The sequence below is a fragment of the Ceratotherium simum genome, chromosome 29, assembly GCF_057802395.1.
Source record: "Ceratotherium simum simum isolate JZ-2026a chromosome 29, ASM5780239v1, whole genome shotgun sequence".
Taxonomy (NCBI): domain Eukaryota; kingdom Metazoa; phylum Chordata; class Mammalia; order Perissodactyla; family Rhinocerotidae; genus Ceratotherium; species Ceratotherium simum.
Window position 1 is genome coordinate 24,331,460 of NC_141928.1, and position 15,082 is coordinate 24,346,541.

The window sequence follows — 15,082 nt, forward strand, 5'->3', positions numbered from 1 at the left end:
GCAGTTTTTAATTGAAGATGTGGAATTGACTTAGTTATTTGCTAAGGTTAACTATATATTTGTTCTCTTCCAAAAGTGCCTGCAATATCTTGATGTGTCGGTCCTGGGTGAGCTTGTTCCTAGATTATGTGAACTAATCAGAAGTGGTGTAGGTCTTGGAACTAAGGTATGTAAATATATTCTTCACAAGAGGAATTTGCATCTTCAGTAATTTGGGCCACAAAAATATAACAGCCGGTCATGTTTGATATTCTTATTTTTCCTGTAAAACCTAATACTATTTTACATTAATCATTTTGTTTCTGTGGTTGCAGTAATAACTTAAAACATGTAACTCATTCAGAATATAAAACATGTGACTTATTCAGTAAATATTATCTTACTTTTTGGTGGAATAATTTCTATCCTCGTTCGTTATCAATTATTAATGGAAACACTCATCCACTTAGCCAGGCAGGGTTGTTTTAGCATTTAGCTAAAAAAGGCGAGTAGCATTTTTCACAGAGGGGTCAGCAGGTGTTTGGACAGGAAAATGTCGTCCTCTTCAAGACCTTTCAAGGATCAGACCCCACCCCCCACACTTTAAAAAACAAACAGCTCACATTTTCTCCTGACAAAATTAACACTTGCTTGTACTTTTAAATTTTAGCATTTATAGATCAAGAGAAGGTTAAAAATTGTCCGTAAGTTTACCACCCAGAGGTAACTGCTGTTGACATCTTGAAGTGTTTCCTTCCAGTCTGTTTTCTGTGCGTGCGTCTCTACAGCGTCCTCTTTGAAGGCCACATGATACTGTGGCTGTAACGTCATTGATTTTAATCCATCAAGGGACATCTGATTTGTTTCAGCTTCTTTGATATTAAACAAAGCACTGTGATAAATGTCTCTGGACACATCTGAAGCTGTTTCCTTTGGTTAAATTTCTGGAACTGGAAATGTTAGAGAAAGGATGGACGAGATGACATATGTTGCCTCCTGAACCAGTTTCCTTTGCTACTTGCAGTATAGGAGAGCACCCATCTTCCTCTGGAGGTCTTGAGAAAAATCTTTGCCTTACTAATTAAAATAAGAGTTTTCCTCTTTCTAGATTGAATCCTGGAGGGGCTGTTAGACTTGATGTATTTCTTATCTTGAAATCTTTGACACCTAAAACAAAAGGTTTGATACATCAAATTTAGACGTTTGCCTTTGTAAACCCTGTAGGGAGGCTGTGCCAGTGTCATTGTGTCATTAACTACGCAGTGTCCCCAGGACCTAACACCTTACTCAGGTGAGTTTGACAAAACCATGTGTGGTGATAGTTTTGTATGTCCGTGTCTTGTTTGACAATGTTTAAAAGGAAAAGTAATTTCATTCAGATATGCTTGTGATACTGTATACTTTTTCTCCCCTCATATGCCCTCTTCTACCTTTATTTCTTGGTTTGCAAGAGGTACAGGATGATCAGGTTTAGCAAATTTTCACTGTTTTATAAGTGTTTGATTATTTTGTAGTGGTATAAGGAGGTGCAAGTATCTGCCATTCTGTAGGATTTGTTTACCATTTATAGCTAATTTTACATCAGTGTTTTTCTCTTCTTAGATTGGCTCCTAGATGGAGCTAATGAATTTTATGCACCTAGCTCTTATTTTTGCAACTTTTGCCACAATATTCTAGACATAGATGAATTTTTAATTTTATATCAGGCAAAAGGAAGCAAATAGATACTACAAACGTAACATACAAGGGTTCTAAACTACCGTGGAATAAATCAGGTATTAATTACAGAGTTAAGTTTGTTTTGGTCCCGGGAACAGAGCAGAACAATTGGTCAACCAAGTATCAGATTTTTCTCTATTTCTGATAGGTAAACTTATGAGTGCTTTGCTTAGTGGCCTGACAGATCGGAACAGTGTGATCCAGAAATCCTGTGCATTTGCCATGGGCCATTTAGTTCGGGTGAGTTGAATTTCTTATTTAGTTAAGTAATTATACTTTGATAATTATAAAGAAATGACTAGAATTGTTTCTTTTTCAGACCTCCCGGGATAGCAGCACTGAAAAACTCCTGCAGAAGCTCAATGGCTGGTATATGGAGAAAGAAGGTACCTTTCTTTTCCTACCTTATGTTATTTTTAATTTAGATTTTAACAACCTAATAAAACGATACAAACCAGGTCTTACTCTTTGTGATTTTATGTGCTTTGCTAGGAACGTTCCTAATTGCTTTTACTGATTTGTTTTGCTGTGGTGCAAGTTGAGCAATAGTCTCTTTAGATCAGTTATCCTTAAAAACAATAAGTGTCGTAAAGATTGTTTTTTTCTGCTTCTCTTTAGAACCCATCTACAAGACCTCTTGTGCTTTGACTATTCATGCTATTGGACGATACAGCCCTGACGTATTGAAGAACCATGCCAAGGAAGTTCTGCCTTTGGCATTTCTAGGCATGCATGAAATTGCTGATGAGGAGCAATCAGAAAAAGAAGAATGTAACTTATGGACTGAAGTGTGGCAGGAAAATGTACCTGGTTAGTCAGTAGTGCCTGTGAATTAAGCCTGTTTCTTAAGAACTACAGCTGGAATTTTTTACTCGTATTCTTTATTCATAAACTCCTGTAGTTATTTTCCCAGGACCTTAACAACCTGCGTCCCCTTTGGTTTGAAGCCTATCCAAATTGCTGAATTCTCAAGGTTGGCATTCAGAGCCCTTCTCTTTCCTCCCTCATTGCTGCCCATGTCGGAGAAATGAAACTCTGTCCCAGCATAGTGGAGTTTTATTTATTTTAGTTGAGAGTGAAGAGTGATTTTATGTTGCCTTAGAGTATCTTTTTAGAGTAGTGCTTCCCAACTCTGTTTTCACCGTGACACGTGTTAATGGATGACGACCACTTGCATGACACCCTCCTGTGGACATATCCAAGTTCATAAAGTCCTGCTGTTGTAAGATCCATCACATCACCACCCACTCTCTCTTCCTTTCAGAGAGTGGTGTGATGTAACCATGGAGAATCACTGTTTTAGACTGATAGTCACTGCCTTTTTTTTTTCAGACTTAGAAAAGAAAAATCAGTTAATTATTTTGTGTCATTTAAAAGTCGCTTTAATTTTGCTTTTCGTAACCTAGGTTCCTTTGGTGGCATTCGCTTATACCTGCAGGAGTTGATTAGCATTACCCAGAAGGCTTTACAGTCTCCGTCCTGGAAAATGAAGGCCCAGGGTGCAATTGCCGTGGCTTCAGTTGCAAAACAGACCAGCTCCCTGGTCCCTCCGTATCTGGGAATGGTCCTGAGCGCGTTACTGCAAGGTCTAGCTGGAAGAACGTGGGCAGGAAAGGTAAGGAACCATTCATGCCCAGTTACGTTGAAGGTATCCTTAACGGATTACGACTTCATCTTTCATTTGCTATAAAAATTAGAGTCTAGTTTTATGGAACGTCAGATGGATTATTTTCATGAACCAGGCTTCCTAGCCAATGGGAAGCTTTGGGTAAACCTTGCCCGATTAACTGTGATATTTCATCCAAGTGTAACCCGTGTGTCCTTGAATAGTGCACAGTAGCACTGAAAGTTGATTTTTATTTATCATGTTCAGCTTTCCAAGATAAGTCTTAAAGCAAGGGGTCCCCATTTTGTAACTGCTGACCTCATGAACAGATCAGGATTAGGCACACGTGGAATTGAGTAGCAGGGCAAGCTGTGTCTGAACCTGGAGCTGAGGATGCCTGTCTGGGGCCTGTGAGTGAGTAACAGTCGTTTTTTATACAAGGGTGATAGGAGGATGCTTACAGTGAACACTCACTAGGGAACATGAGACTGTGGCAGCACGTAACAACCTACTTGATGGTGTAAAAATCGATGGTGACCAATATAGTCCTGGAGATGAAAAACTGGACCAGGAGGCAGACAGAGTTCTAAATCCGTGCTTGACGCTTCTGCCTATGTGACCTTGGGCAAGTCAGTTCTCTAGGCTTTATGAAATGGAGGTGAAGGCAATTATCTGGCTTCCATGGTTTGAGTAAAACTCTGTAGATGTGCTTGTAAAGTGCATTAACGATAAGATGACTCTGGTTAATTTTTATTGTCATAGTTATCGAGTATTCCTGAAGTACTTGTAGTTATAGTATGGAGGATGAATGACACGTGTGCTTAATAGTGTTCCCTCGTCTTTCAACCCTTTAGGAAGAACTGTTGAAAGCCATTGCCTGTGTGGTGACAGCTTGCAGGTAAATGTTCTTTCAATGAAGATGCCGTTTCTTAAGCTGAACCTGAAAGCTGCAGCCTTTTATTACCTGTGCTGATACTGTTGTGTGGATCCTGTAGTGCGGAGCTGGAAAAGCCTGTGCCCAGTCAACCCAGCACCAGTGAAATTCTCCAGGCTCTTCTGAAGGAGTGTGGCAAGGAGAACCTCAAGTACAAGATGGTAGCAATCAGCTGTGCAGCGGATGTCTTGAAGGCCACCAAAGAGGACAGATTCCAGGAGTTTTCTGACATCGTCATACCTCTCATCAAGAAGGTAATGACCACCTATATCCTGTCAGGTCTGGTTTATACTTAAGAAAATTAGAAAGAAAGAAAGAAAGAAAAGAAGATTTTCTTGTGTCCTGTTTGCATATTTTATTAGGATTAGTGTAGCTGCAAATAGCAGAACATCCCAAAATAGCATGGTCTCAAACAAGATAGATGTTTCTCTCTCACATGATGGTTTAGGGATCCTGGCTCTTGACAGCTCCCAGCTCTGCCATAGGGTGTGGCCATGGTCCTCGTGGTCCATGGTGTGTCTGCATTCCAGACAGGTGACGGCAAAGGAGATGAAGAAGGGATGAAGGTCGAAGTAGGCACATCAGTTCTCTCTTAGGGAGAATTCCTGGGAACTGCTGCCCGGCCGTTTCACTTCCATCCCATTGGCCAGTACGTAGCTGGGTAGCCACACCTGGCAGCGGTCAGGCTAGGAAAGGCAGGCTTCTCTCTAGGCATCCATTTGCTCTCAATGGGAGAAGGGGAGAGTGGATTTTTGTTTGTTTGTTTGTTTGTTTTAAACAAAGCAGAAAGATGAGTTTATTGCTAGGGTTTCAACCTGTAAGATGGGAAACTCAAGGCTGCAGGAGCAGCGGGTTCCCCAGAGTGGGCGTTGTGAAGGAACAGTCTCTGTCGTAGTTACAGTAAGCTTTGCCATGGAAGCATGTGCAGAATCCTCTGGTCATCCTGGAGTGAAGACAAGGAGCTCAGTGTGTCCCTGTTGATTGCTCTGCTGTGTGTTGGGGAACTTTGAGCCAAAAGACTTTAGTTTCCTTTAGAAAATGAAGTACCCACTGTTAAAGGCTGGGCACTGATTCAGAGAAAGAAGGGTATGGTTTACCTATTTATTTTTTTGTGAAACATGAAATATTTTATAAAGCATTTTTATTTCCTGTGTTGCTGCTAATTTGCAGCTGTTTTCTTTCAGTAAAAGGCTGTTTAAATAATTTCTGTTACTTACATAGTGATAGTGTATGGATTTGGGAGACTTGTGTTTTAAATTGATTATATCACCGGCTAGCTGGACAAGTCACTTCTCGGCCTGTTTTCCTATCTTATTAAGAAAGAGTTTGGATTTAGATCATTACTGAGTTCTTTAATTGCATGATATTTTTAATTCCATGATTCTAATGCAAGTCTTTCTGTGTTGTGCTTAAAATACTACAAGTACAGTATTTTTTTCGCCTTTGCTTACAGATTCCTTTAATGAATTTCTCAAATTTATTACAGATGTTTAGTGTTTCTGTTAAAAATTCTTTTTACAAATAGGGAAACTCATGGTAGAGAGAATTTAGCATTTAATTTTTGGTTAACGTTTTCTACTCTGGAACCCTGATTGTTTTAATGGTGTACCTGTAACTTGAAAGAAAAAATTAAATTTTGCTTTCTTTTTCTTTGACGTGTCCTAGAACTCACCTGAAAGCATTGGGGTCCGAACAAACAAAAATGAAGATGAGAATGAGAAGGAAAAGGAGCTCCAGCTGGAATCTCTGTTGGGAGCCTTCGAGGGCCTGGGCAAAGCCTGGCCCCGAAATGTGGAGACCCAACGTAAGCACCAGCACCTGGGTTTGGAGAAACACCGTAACCAGAGGTTGCTCAGTGAGAGCAAAGATGTTCTGTGGGGCAAATGACAGTTATTGTTTCTTGTAGAGCCTGGCTGATTAATAGAATTTTCCAATACAAATTTTACTCCTACATCAGCAGATAGTCTCATTGACTATTGTATTAGTTTGCTAGGGCTGCTATAACATAGTACCACAGACTAGGTGGCTTACACAACAGAAATTTATTTTCTTACAATTCTGGAGGCTAGAAGTCTGAGATAAGGCGTCGGCAGTGTCAGTTTCTTCCGAGACCTCTCTTCTTGGCTAAGTGGCCATCTTTGTCCTAACCTCCTCTTTTTATAAGGACACCAGTCATATTGGATTAGGGCCCACCCTAAGGACCTCTTTAAAAACCTTGTCTCTCGGTACAGTCACATTCTGAGGTACTCGGGGTTAGGACTTCAACATATGAATCCGGGGGACACCATTCAGCCCCGAACAGCCACGATACATTTTATGTAGGTAGTCTGATCATGAAAAGAATTGTTACTCTTCTTTTTTTTTTTTTTTAAAGGTTTTTTTATTTATTTTTTGCCCCCAAAGCCCCAGTAGATAGTTGTATGTCACAGCTGCACATCCTTCTAGTTGCTGTATGTGGGACTCGGCCTCAGGATGGACGGAGAAGTGGTGCCTTGATGCGCACCCGGGATCCGAACCCGGGCCACCAGCATCGCAGCGCGCGCACTTAACCACCAAGCCACAGGGCCGGCCCATGTTACTCTTCTTAATGATGCTCTTCTGAGGAATCCACAGAATGTATTAGTGGGGTTTCCATCTCAAAATTAGTGGCCTTGTGACCAAATCTTCAGTAAGCAAGTAAAATCTCTATTTCACAGAGAAACTCTTAGCTTTTTGAAAGATTTTCAGAATTAAACATGTATTTCCAAAGGATTAAGTAAATAAACAGCAAACCTGTATTGTTGGATGAGGTTGCATTAGTTAGGATCCTCTGACGAGGCCTTAAACTTGGAATGATGCTGCTGTCAGGTTTGCCTGTGTTGGTTTCTGCAGTGCATCCCACTGAACATCGTGATATTCTGGAATGTGATAAAAAGTAATCTGGATTATTTGTGATTGGATATGTCTGAAATCAGACTTAAGGTTGTCTTGGAGCCTTGCCATCCTTTGTGTGAACTTTAAAAAGTACATTTGCTATGTATAGGAAGAATTTTCCAAAAGACAAATTTGTAAGTGGTCTTATTTCTTGGTATTATGTTATGGACTGCAGTGGAAGTCCACTTACTTGACACCATTAGGGCTACTAACTTTTGTTTTATAGGTAGAAAAAGTTAAAGTAGAGAATTATATAAAAAAGATGATACATACACAGAGCAGTTTATTTTAGCATAAGGCATAGAAATGTACGTTTATTTGCCAGTTATTGAGGGGAAGGCCAAGGCCTTTGACAATTTAACTGTTCCACGTTGGCTTCTCATATACATCTTACTCCTAATGTATCATCTACAGTTTCTGGTGTTTGTTTCTTTATAGTGGAGAAAGAAATTACAGTCTCTCATGAAGCAATTCAGGTGCAGAATTCTTCTAGATTTTTACCCGCATCCATTTTTTACATTCGTGAACCATACTAAATTCTACAGCATTTAAAAAAATAACTACTTTGTTGCGTTTTATACTGCTGTTTCATGAGGAGTGTAATGTTAGCATAATATTAATTATATAATTATAACAAGTACAGTTGGCGTAACAGGTTTGGGATAAAGCACTGTTGGCTCTTGGTGAGCCTGCAGCATGCAGCAGCTTGTACGTGTCCAGGGAGGAGCTCCCAGCCTCCGGAGTTCTGCTTTCTTTGGCCGTCATTCAGGGTGTTTTACAGGGAAAAGGGAATGTGGTTACGATTCTGTGTCAGATCCTTGGAGAAGGATATTGCCTTGAAAATGAACATTTATGAACCGTTATATAGGTCTTTCTGATCCGGGAAATTTGTTTGGGAATTGGGCACAGAGTCACGCTGAAGTTTTTTTTGAAATTTCATGGCTTTAGTTAAAGGCATTTGTTATTTTATTTTTTCCTCTCTCTCTCCCTCGCCCCCCCTCCACCTTTTCTCCCTCCCACGCTCTCTTTCTCTGTCCCTCTATCCCTGTCTGTCCCTGTCTCTGTCTGTCCCTCACTCCTCACTCCCTCTGTCTCTTGCTCCTTCGCACTCTCTTTCCCACTCTGTCCCATTCTGTCTTTTTTCCAGGTGGTTATCGTCAGGAGCTGTGCAAATTGATGTGTGAACGGCTAAAACTCAGCACGTGGAAAGTGCAGCTAGGAGTCCTACAGTCGATGAATGCCTTTTTTCAGGGGTAATTTGCTTCATAGTTCAGTCATTTATTTTGCCCCCCACCCTCAGCATTTTTATCTAATCAGTGGAATTCTTTTAAATTTTGAAACTAAAAACTGAAGTGGTACATGCAGATAGAAATGGTTTGTCCAGAAAGGTTTTGGAATGTTTGTTAATAACTAGCGTTTGTATCTTGCTTTCTGGTTTGTACAGATTAATGATTTTGGAAGAGGAACATGCAGATCCTGAGGCTTTGGCTGAAATTCTCCTTGAAACTTGTAAATCAATCACTTATTCTTTAGGTGAGTGGGGTAAACTGACATCAGGAGTCCTAGTTTTAAAGCTCAAGGAGCTAAGCTTCAAATATTCCCTACCTTGTGCTGGAACTAAATTTATGGAACAACTACTGAACCATCCTATTTAATATACTCAATATGTACCCCCAAACTGGAATATATTAATCTGGAACTGTGTGATTTAGGATTTTAACACCTAGATCAGAAACATCTTTGTGATAAGTATTTTTTTAAAACTTTTATTTGGAAATAATTTCAAACTTAACAGAAAAGTTATAATAATAGTACTGTACATATAATACCTGTATAGTAGTCCCCTCTTATTTGTGGGCGGGTACGCTCCAAGTCCCCAGTGGATGCCTGAAACCACGGATAGTACCCAACCCTATATATACTATGTTTTTTCCTATACATACATACCTAAGATAAAGTTTAATTTATAAATTAGGCACAGCAGGAGATTAACAACAATAACTATAGTAAAATAGAACAATTATAACACTATACTGTAATAAAAGTTACTATAGATGTTAGCAACCTCTGCATACAGTTTTTTTCTTTCCTTATTGAGAACTTTCACCTTTTCACTTAAAGGAAGCACTTTACGGCTTCTCTTTGGCATATCCGAATTCCCAGCATCACTACTCTCATGCTTTGGGGCCTTTATTAAGTAAAATAAGGGTTACTCGAACACAAGCACTGCGATACTGCGACAGTTGATCCAATAATGGAGACGACTGCTGAGTGACTAGCGGGGAGTAGCGTATACAGCGTGGATCCGCTGGACAAAGGGATGATTCACGTCCCTGGTGAGACAGAGCAGGATGGTGAGAGATCTCATCACTCTACTCAGAACACTGTGAAATTTAAAACCTGTGAATTGTTTATTTCTGGAATTTTCCATTTAATATTTTCAGACCGTGGTTGACCTGGGTAACTGAAACCACAGAAAGCAAAACGGCAGATAAGGGGAGACTACTATATATCCTTTACCCAAAGTCATCTGTTAACATTTTGCTCCATTTACTTTATCATTTGCACTTATATGTATATTTTTTCCTGACCATTTGAAAGTATGTTGCTTATATCATGCCCCTTTACTCCTAAATTCTTCAGTGTACATTCTTTTACATAACCACAGTACAGTTACCAACTTTAGGTAGTATAACACTGATGCAATATTTTTAATCAAATTTTTACCATTCATATTCTAGGTTTTCAGTTGACTCAGTATGTTCTTTATAGAATTTTTTTCCTTCCCTCCATTAAAGAATCCGGTCCAGGATCCTTTACTGAATTTAGTTGTCATACCTTTTAGTCTCCTTTAGTCTAGAACGCTTCCTCAGCCTTTCTTTGTCTTATATGACATTGACAATTTTGAAGAAAAGCGGCCCCCCCCCCCTTTTTTTCAACTAGACTGTTTCTCATTTGGTATTTGTCTGATGGTTCCTCATGGTTAGATCCAGGTTATGGATTCCCACTCGGGATCCTCCGTTAGTGGTGCTGTGTCCTCTCGTGTCAGGAGGCACACAGTGTCCATCTGCCCTCACTGACAATGTTAATTTTGATTACCTGATCAAGGTGCTACTCAGTTTTCTCTACTGATATAGTTGCTATTTTTTACCCCTTATTTCTAATGAGCAGCCTGTGGGAACACACTTTAAGACCATTCAAATAACCTGCTCTTCTTCAAGACTGCATCTAATAACCAACCTGGGAGAAGACACTTTAAGACCATGAAGATATACAGCTCTTCTTCAAAGTGTCTTCTTTAGACTTAGCATGCGTTCATGGTTTTTCCCTGAACCAATTTTTACTAAGATGATTTTCCAACTCTAGCACTTCCTCCACCTTAACCATCTGACAGTTGGCATCCTCTCATAAGCAAGATTCCTCCCTCTCCATATCTCTTTATCTATTATCGATTGTGATTCATGGATTCCCTTTTTCCTCCATTGGTTTATAATTAATTTTTTTACTTAATTGTTGCTTGAATTGTCCCAGATTTGGCCAGTGGAAGCCCCTTCAGGCTGACTCCTGTGTCCTGTTGATAGGTCACCATCATTCTTTTAAGTACTTCTGTACTTTGTAGCATAACAGGATGTTATAAGCTCATCTTGCGCTTTTCTTGCCTTGAGTTTGGTTGTGTGTTAATTTTTTCGTAAACAATTCCACTGTGAACTAGATTCTGTGTCTAGGGTAGACACCAAGGAAGCATATTTTAGTTGCAGTTCTTGGAAGTAGCATGTTTTTGGATGAACAACTGGCAGCTAAGAAACTTCTCAAGGTCCCGGCCAGGTGTGCTTGAGTTGGTCTTAACCGTGGGTTGTGTAATGTTCTTTGGTAAAATGAGGAGGTCGTGCAGAGGTCATTCTCAGGTATCATGTGAAGGTGACTGTGTGTTTGAGATAGTGTCTTTTGATTTCCCACTTCTACAATGGGTCCTTTAAATATTGCCATTTGTTATGGTCATTGGTATATTTGGCTGACAGTGTTTCTTTTTCTTTAAGTAAGGAATGTGGACATGTAGCACATTTCAGGTATTTGATGATAATAAGCAAAGAGAAACTTACTGAAGAACAGGTGTATCTTTCCCTGAATTTGAAATTTCTTTCTTTCAGTAACGCTAACTTAGTCTTGGAGGTTCTGTTTGTAAGGCATATAAAACAAATAATGTGAACTATGATTTTCTTCTTAGAAAATAAGACCTACTCATCTGTAAGAACAGAAGCTTTATCTGTGGTAGAATTACTGCTTAAAAAACTTGAAGGTGAGTTCTTGATAGTTCTGATTGGAGGACCAGAAAGCCAGGATACTTTATGGCATGTGTTTTAGAAATTCTTTTATTTTCTGTTTTTGTTTTTAATAAGCATACGCTCTAAAATACAGTCATGCATCGCTTAACGATGCATTCTGAAAAATGTGTCAGGGGATTTCGTTGTTGTGTGAACATCATAGAGTGTACTTCACAAACCTAGATAGTATAGCCTACTACACACCTAGGCTGCACGGTACTAACCTTATGGAGCCACCGTCATAGATGGAGTCCATTGTTGACTGAAACATTATGCGGTGCATGACTGTACAAGTTAATATATATGTACATGCAAGTGGAATATACAAAGCTGAAACCTTTAAATTTTATTAAGTGTTTAAATTTGGTACTCTTTTATTTTATATACTTTTGATGTATTAAGTTATCTCAAAATAATAAAGTTTTTGTTTCCATCGTAATCCTGATTTAATCTTGGTTAATTACAGCCTGTGGTTGACAGTGGCATAGTAGAGCTCACTGTGTGCCTGTAATAAACAGAACGACACACTGGAAAGCAGAATTGGGAAAACATTTTAACAATTATCTACCAGAGTCATCAAATTTGATAGTAGTTTTCTTAATCCTTTTTTTTTTCCTGTTTATCTTTTTTAAAACCTTCTTTTCAGGAAGCAGATTTCTTCTAATGATCTGGTATATCAATGGTAAAAAAAACCGCTAGCATTTTCTCCAGTGGTGTACTTGTTACTGACTTCAAAAGAAGGCCTCTTTTCTTTTTTAATTATTTTAACCCCGTGGATTAAGAATGGGGAAGATGAAACAGTTTTCTCTAGAGCCTTGTGTATTTGCTATTTCTGCTTATCACTCTATCTTTGCTTAGCAATTAAAGCACCTCTCTTAGGGCTCCATAAAATAGGCCTTTTGGACTCAGTAACACTACACATCTCATAATCCCTTTATTCCTTGTTAAAGTGAAAGAGCTAGGCACTTAGTTGTATCACCAAATTCTTATAGTTTGCCAGATACGTGTGAATATATTCTAGATGAGGAATATGAGGCTAAATGGTGAAATAACTTGCTTGAAACCACATCTCTAGAAAGTGTCAGAACCTCGTAAACAATATTTAGAATCTGATATACTTTGAGTTTCTAAAATTTTCAGTATGCATGTAGTTCTCTGGCGCTTCCCTTAAAGAAAGGAGTGATAAAGTGTCATCTGTTCAAAATGACTTTGCAATTATGAAATATTTGAGATTTTTTTACTGAGCATATCTTATAAAGATAATGGCTCTTTTTGTTGTGTTGAAATGGCTTTTTTGTTACTGTCTGCCTTGCCTGGAAACTTCCTACTTCCCCCTTTGCTTCAGCACCCCTAGATTCTCTTTGTCCCACCAATATTGGGGGCAGAGGATGAAACTCCCTCATATGCTCTTAGGTTATTGTCAATAATTGGGTTCTGAGACAACCATTGAACCTGTGATCTTTATATATGGAACTGTTATCAAAGGGTTGCTTTGCATTTATTTTGGAGATAGTGTATATGGAGGAAAAGTGGAAAGAATATAGTTTTTTTGCTCGTTCTCTAAGGATTCTTCTTCATTTTTTTTTTTCCTTCTTCTTTTTCCATTCAGAATCTAAACAGTGGGAAAGTTTGACATCTGAGTGCAGAGTACTCCTCATTGATTCTTTAGCAACTATGGAGACAGACAGCAGACCTGAGCTGCGGGAGAAAGCATCATTACTGAAGAAAACACTTGAAAATCTGGAATAAATTAGAAGGGGAAGAAACAAACAAGTGCCATGTTCATTGGGGGTTGAAATGGTGGTATTCTTTGAAAAACCAAGTGGGGAAAAGTAAAGATTAATCTGTAGCATGCATCATTCCTTGGCTGAAATAAAAAAAAAAAAAATGCCTTAAATTTTGTTCCTTAGTAGCATTATTTTACTTGATGTTTTTAAAGTATGTGGGCTGAGTGAGCTTAATGGAATGTTGGATGTTTGAGAGGTAGGTGAAACGGACAGAAATAGTTATTAAAAGAATTAAAGTGGTTATTAAAGGAATAGACAAAGTTGCAGAGCAAGCTGCATAAAAATCCTATAACTGCATCCAAATTAAATAAAGTTATTTTGGGAAGGGACTTTATAAATCACTTAATTTAACCCCCTTGCCTTCCACCTGAAGAAATAGGCTCTGAGATCACATAGCTTCCTTTCTGAGGCCTGTGCCAAGGCCGGAACCCAAGTGTCTGAATACCTGCCCAGTATTCTTTCTTTTACATCCTGCTGCCAGTCAGTGCTAACCCCGGCCTACCCGAAAAACTCCCAAGATGAGGTGCATACAACAGCCTTTGAACCAGAACTGGACTGACCCATTATCTAAGCACCACTGGATTCTTGAAATTCAGAAACTGAATATTGTCCTGATTGGTTTTGTTTAGCTGATTGGTTTTTAGAAAATGGTTGTTTAGCATCTTTACAGGTTGAGAGGGAGAATTCGGTCGCCATGTGTTAATTCCTCCTTTTACAGGCATGTGAAGGTAGATTAGGACAAGATTGCTCGTTCTGTACGTATTTGTGGTTGCATATTTTGCAAAACCAAATCAACAACGAAATTGCAACTTCTTTGGTCCAGACCATTTGTAATCTCAAAACTGTAAAGACAACTTAAAATTTTCCACCCACTTTTATGCCAACAGTGTGACTATAGGATAGAAAGGAAAGCGTTTTAATTAGCCATCAGGGAATAACATGATAGCACTCAAAGTAAAGAATTGCAGCTAGGGTTTCTCCCTTTCCTCAGACTGCTCATACCCCTGCCTGAGAGTGTAGGGTAAGGAGAAAAACAAGTTTACCGCAAGTGTTTATGGTCAACTGAGAACTGTCTAGCTCATTTTGGATTCCAAGCAAACTTTGGTTTACACTCAATACTGACCCCTTACTGACATTAACACCAGGGAACTCCATGTTTATTATTTTTGGTGGTCTCTATTGACCAATATATTTCAAACTTTCTTGACTGTGACTCATTATAAAAACTTACTAAATCGTGACCCAGGACAGTGTTTGTGTCTGTGTGTGTGTGTGTGTGTGAGAGAGAGAGAATGAATATTAAATCTTACTGAAATAAGTGTTTTGTGAAATAATAACATACTCTTACTATGTGTGATATACTTTAATCCCCACTCTCTACACCATTTTAAATGTTCTTCAGACCCACTAATTCATTTTCTGACTCATAAATGGGTTGCTATTCATAGTTTGAAAAACTGCCATAGATAGTAAACTTGGCTGAATATGCTATGTTCTGGGGTTGCTTCTGGTTGGAAAAGGGGTTTACAAATGAAAATGTAAGTGTTTATTACCAAAACATCTTTTTAGCTAATATTAAACATAATTGTGAGTTTCAGTAGCATCTTGAATTTTAAGGAATCTATCATGGACTTGAGAATGGCGTTTGCTTGGGGAAAAAGCAACTTTGGATGTTTTTCAGAAAGCCAGTGGCCTCACAGGACTTGATGTTTTCCAGTTCGGTATTTCCCCCTCCAGTAAGTGCCCTGACTTTCGTTTACGGGCCCTGGGATACTCTTCCTAGGTAAGAACAGGATTTTCAGAAAACAAGAGCGTAAGGGCA

General features: G+C 38.9%; 1 protein-coding gene across 5 annotated transcripts in view; it reads left to right on the top strand.

Moving 5' to 3' along the window:
- The window catches only part of ECPAS (Ecm29 proteasome adaptor and scaffold), a 94,849-nt gene extending 81,479 nt beyond the window's left edge, over positions 1-13,370 (top strand). For 4 of the 5 annotated variants that reach the window (XM_087419314.1, XM_087419316.1, XM_087419313.1 and 1 more), the window contains 13 exons: positions 77-166; positions 1,204-1,270; positions 1,847-1,938; positions 2,018-2,084; positions 2,317-2,508; positions 3,105-3,313; positions 4,159-4,202; positions 4,300-4,492; positions 5,904-6,042; positions 8,299-8,404; positions 8,596-8,684; positions 11,377-11,448; positions 13,083-13,370. In XM_087419314.1, the coding sequence (XP_087275440.1) occupies positions 77-166; positions 1,204-1,270; positions 1,847-1,938; positions 2,018-2,084; positions 2,317-2,508; positions 3,105-3,313; positions 4,159-4,202; positions 4,300-4,492; positions 5,904-6,042; positions 8,299-8,404; positions 8,596-8,684; positions 11,377-11,448; positions 13,083-13,222 (1,500 nt within the window). In that variant the 3' untranslated portion in view covers positions 13,223-13,370. The remainder of the gene's footprint in view (positions 1-76; positions 167-1,203; positions 1,271-1,846; positions 1,939-2,017; positions 2,085-2,316; positions 2,509-3,104; positions 3,314-4,158; positions 4,203-4,299; positions 4,493-5,903; positions 6,043-8,298; positions 8,405-8,595; positions 8,685-11,376; positions 11,449-13,082) is intronic. The other variant, XM_087419318.1, reaches the window with a different exon arrangement.
- Positions 13,371-15,082: the final 1,712 nt, after the last annotated feature.